The sequence below is a fragment of the Pteropus alecto genome, unplaced genomic scaffold (assembly GCF_000325575.1).
Source record: "Pteropus alecto unplaced genomic scaffold, ASM32557v1 scaffold251, whole genome shotgun sequence".
Classification (NCBI taxonomy): Eukaryota; Metazoa; Chordata; class Mammalia; order Chiroptera; family Pteropodidae; genus Pteropus; species Pteropus alecto.
In genome coordinates, this window is record NW_006431048.1 from 2085850 (window position 1) to 2087074 (window position 1225).

Here is a 1225-nt window from a genome sequence, read left to right on the forward strand (position 1 = left end):
CCGAATGGACTCAAGTGGAATAAACTAGGACAGACTCAGAAAGTGGTGAATAAGGCCTACAGTGCCAAGAATTCCTCTTTTTAATGCCCCAAGAACAAGGATTGGGTCCATAAACTGCAGCTAAGCTAATGGGAGGTCAACTGGTCCTATTTTCCTGATTAACTACCGGAACTGTTCCTATAAATGTCTATAAAGTAGACCACTCAGTTCTAAGATTTCCTCCCCCAAAGCCCGTTTTTCAGCTTTCTAGAAACTCGGGAGTCTCCATGCAGCTCCTGACCTTCCAGGAGCTGATTCTGACGCTGATTCTGACTCTGATTCCTCAGGGCATTAAGAGATAGCAAAGTTTTTCTAGTAGGTGAGACAGGCTGAAACCCACGCTTAAGGAACTCTGTTGTGTCCCCAGTAGAAAAAACAAACAAACAAATAAAAAACAACCTGGAGGTAGGACACCTATGAGGAAGCTGCTATATTTGTCCAGGTACAAGGTATCTGGAGCCTGATCTAAAGATGATAGCGGATGGAGGAATTAATACAAGGGAAACTTTACGACCTGAGACCTGATTACATATAGGGCTGAGAAAGCAGAGCATCACACAGATGACTATACATTCAGAGCCTCAACACAGGTACTTTCTCCAGATTCCAGAACCTAGGGTCAGGTGGACCCTCTTCTAGATCATAGTCATTGTCATCTTAGCCTCCGAGAAGGAAAGGGAGCTTGGTCCAGGGATTGGCCAGAGGCACTGGCTTGGTTCTTGGTTAGCTGCTGAAGATCCTAAGACAGAGACTTTCTATGGCCTCATTTTGTAGATTTCAGGTTCCTCTGGCAGTAGAGCCCTGGGGAGATGCCAGCATGTAAATAATAGAACAGTGTTAATTATTAACCTTTTATAATCAACCTTCTTGGCTGATTGAAAACTTGTGGTCATTTCTAGATGCAAAGCCACCTATGCCTACCCCAGACCGTGTCCTGCCTGTGGCCTTCCTTCTACTGTTTATGTTTGTGTGTGGGTTGGTCTTTCTAATACTAATGAAAAGGAAGAGGAAGCAGCCTGGCCCCTCTCGTGAATGTGGTGAGTCAGTGCTTGTCCCATCTGCAGAGCGCCACTGTGTAGCTACTTCCCTATCAGCTGCATTCTGGAGCTTGTTTGCCCAGCCCAGACTGGCAACAAAAACCAGCAGGTGGTTGGAGGGAGAGGTTTCCCCTCTGGACCCCACTTAG

General features: G+C 46.1%; 1 protein-coding gene across 1 annotated transcript in view; it reads left to right on the forward strand.

Annotated features, from left to right (window-relative positions):
• CD86 (CD86 molecule) overlaps positions 1–1225 on the forward strand; it is a 38533-nt gene extending 37308 nt beyond the window's left edge. The window contains exon 5 of the mRNA XM_025052162.1: positions 939–1225. Within this exon, the coding sequence (XP_024907930.1) occupies positions 939–1225 (287 nt within the window). The remainder of the gene's footprint in view (positions 1–938) is intronic.